The 2,673-nt window shown below is 52.6% G+C and overlaps 2 protein-coding genes across 2 annotated transcripts in view; both read right to left on the reverse strand.

Moving 5' to 3' along the window:
- The window catches only part of KCND1 (potassium voltage-gated channel subfamily D member 1), a 9,192-nt gene extending 8,830 nt beyond the window's left edge, over positions 1 to 362 (reverse strand). The window contains 1 exon segment of the mRNA XM_077752990.1: positions 284 to 362. Within this exon segment, the coding sequence (XP_077609116.1) occupies positions 284 to 362 (79 nt within the window).
- Positions 363 to 1,916: 1,554 nt separating this feature from the next.
- The window catches only part of GRIPAP1 (GRIP1 associated protein 1), a 22,935-nt gene continuing 22,178 nt past the window's right edge, over positions 1,917 to 2,673 (reverse strand). The window contains 1 exon segment of the mRNA XM_077752957.1: positions 1,917 to 2,386. Coding sequence (XP_077609083.1) covers positions 2,294 to 2,386 — 93 coding nt within the window. The 3' untranslated portion in view covers positions 1,917 to 2,293.

Consider the following 2,673-nt stretch of genomic DNA (forward strand, 5'->3'; position numbering starts at 1 on the left):
GGAGGCGTCTGTTAATGGCCCCAGAGCGGAGTGCCATGGGGAATGATGCAGCGCTGTGTCCCCTCCCTGCCCCCATGCTGTAGAAGGGCTGGAGAAGGGGGTGGATGGAGGGACTGGTGAGGGGCATTTCTCTAGATGGTCAGGCCCCCAAAGCTGCTCCCTGGGGGGGTGGTTAGATCCCAGCTCTGACCAAGACTATTGCTGTCCGAAAACATCCTGTTTTCGGATGTGAAGTGGGGGTAAGGGGAGTCCAGACAGCACAAGCCAGGTTGCACCCCCATACCAGGTTCTCTCTCAGGCAGGCCCCACTCTGAGGGGCAGTCTCCCTCATCCGTCTGCGTCCAGGAGCCTTCTGAATTCATGCCTCTTCCCCTAGAGGACTCTGCTCCTGGATGGCATAGAGCACTGGGTACCAAAGGCACCCAGCATGGATGGGTTCAAAGCCCAGCTTTGCTACTGACTTGTGTCCCTGAGCAAGTGACTTGCAATGTATCTTCAGTTGTCAGATGGAGAGTTACCCCAAATTTATAGTGTCATTAGGAACATTAGGAGTGATGTGAAAGGGAATGGCACAGAGCAAGGCACACAGGTGAGGCCTCGTTTTTAGTAAGTAAAGATGTGGGGGCGGGGGGCACCTGGGTGGCTCAGTCAGTTGAGCACCTGACTCTTGGTTTTGGCTCAGGTCATGATCTCAGGGTTTGTGGGCTCCACGTTGGCAGTGTGGAGCTTGCTTGGGATTTTCTCTCTCCCTCTCAGCCCCTCCCCAGCTCACACACTTGTGTGCTCTCTCTCTCTAAATAAACATTAAAAAAATAAAGGTGTGGTGAGTTGGGGAGCAAAAGGCCGGGTCAATTTTTCACTTTTCAGTCTAACCCTCACACATAACCCTCAGTTTGCCCACTCATCACACTCCCAATCTGTCCATTTCTCCATCCCTGCACCCATTCACCACACACCTGTCCATTCATTATCCCACCCACACAACCAAATGCTCTACCTATCCCTCCACTCACCCACTCACTCACCCATTTGTATATTCACCCCATCCACCCATTTGCCAACCTATCCTTATGTACCCTCTGCACCTGTCTATCTGTCCATCCATAGCCCTGCCCATCATTTATTTACCTACTCTTTACTCTTCCTCATCCATCCATCCATTCCCCTAGCCATCCATCTCTCCACTTATATCCCCGACCTATCCATCTAGTCATCCAGTCACCTATCCATCCGTCCATTTATTTCTCAACCTATCCATCACCGATCCATGCAACCTTCCACTTATTTATCCATCAGTCCATCCAACCACTTATCTATCCTCTCATCTGCCCACTCATCCACATCCACACCCCATACACATCCACCCACATACATATCTGCCCAAGTTTCCATTCCACTCAGTTTGAGGGGCGGGCCCACAGTGATTGGAGACAGCTGGGTGAAAGTGGGGAAAGGGGTGTAAAATTGTAGCCAGAGACCACCCTCATCATGCCAGAGACCTCCCTTTCCATTCCAATGGTGTGACCACCCTATCCCCAGCACATCCCTCCTGGTTGGAAAGAATGAGAGTAGACAGTCAGTGGGTGGGCCCATCTGGCCAGATGGTATTTTGGCTGCAGCCTTTACACACACACACACACACACACACACACGTTGCTAGAATGCTGAACATGGACCGCGCCCCACCCAACATCCCCAATCCCAAATGCAGAGTAGCCAGGCTTCCAGACATAAATTAAAAAAAAATAAATAAAATAAAAAAGAGTTGGTCTCTGGGGAGGGAGGGCTCATGCAGAGACCAAGGCAAAGGCCCCTGGGAGCCAGGGCCAAGAAAGAGGAGAAATCCCTGCCCCTCCCCTCAGGATCCCTACTCCCCAGGGGCTTCTGCCCTAAAACAGGGTCATCAACACCAGCCATCAGGCCTCCAACCCCTTTATTTTTATTTTTTTAAATTTTTTTAATGCTTTTTTATTTATTTCTGAGAGAGAGAGACAGCATGAGCAGGGGAGGGTCAGAGAGAGAGGGAGACACAGAATCCGAAACAGGCTCCAGGCTCTGAGCTGGCTGTCAGCACAGAGCCCGACGCGGGGCTCGAACCCACGAACCGTGAGACCATGACCTGAGCCGAAGTCGGACGCTTAACTTACTGAGCCACCCAGGCGCCCCTCCAATCCCTTTAATGTCCAGTCTTCCAACCTATTTGATTTTGGCGGTCCCATTTTCCCACCGAAGCCCAAGGGAATGGTTTCCTGGGGGGTGGGGAGGGGAGGGAGTAGGTGCAGCTCGCAGGTCTTTAGCTGGTTTCTCGCGGTTCTAGGTCTGGGTCAGGTGACCCCACGCACTCTTTGCTGAGCCGCACAATTTCCTGGGAGAGAACTTCGATGTCCTACGAAACAAACGAGCCATCAGGGACCAGAGGAAGCAGCAAGGGAAGCTCCCTCACGAAGCCTGGGGTGTCATCCTTCTCATCGCATTAATCAATCCCCAGCTATGTCTAGCCTGGCACAGGCAGGTATTTGGAGAGGTTCACAGAACTCCAGCAGTGGGCTGGGCTTGGAAAAGAGAAGTGTCGGGGGGAGGGGGGAAGGAGCCTCTTAGGTGAGGGGACCCAGGGATATGAATATAGGCACGGCTCACCAGCTGTGCACGGTGCGGCTGGAGAAAAAAAACCTC

Source organism: Crocuta crocuta, unplaced genomic scaffold (genome assembly GCF_008692635.1).
Source record: "Crocuta crocuta isolate KB4526 unplaced genomic scaffold, BGI_CrCroc_1.0 scaffold943, whole genome shotgun sequence".
In the NCBI taxonomy this organism is placed as follows: domain Eukaryota; kingdom Metazoa; phylum Chordata; class Mammalia; order Carnivora; family Hyaenidae; genus Crocuta; species Crocuta crocuta.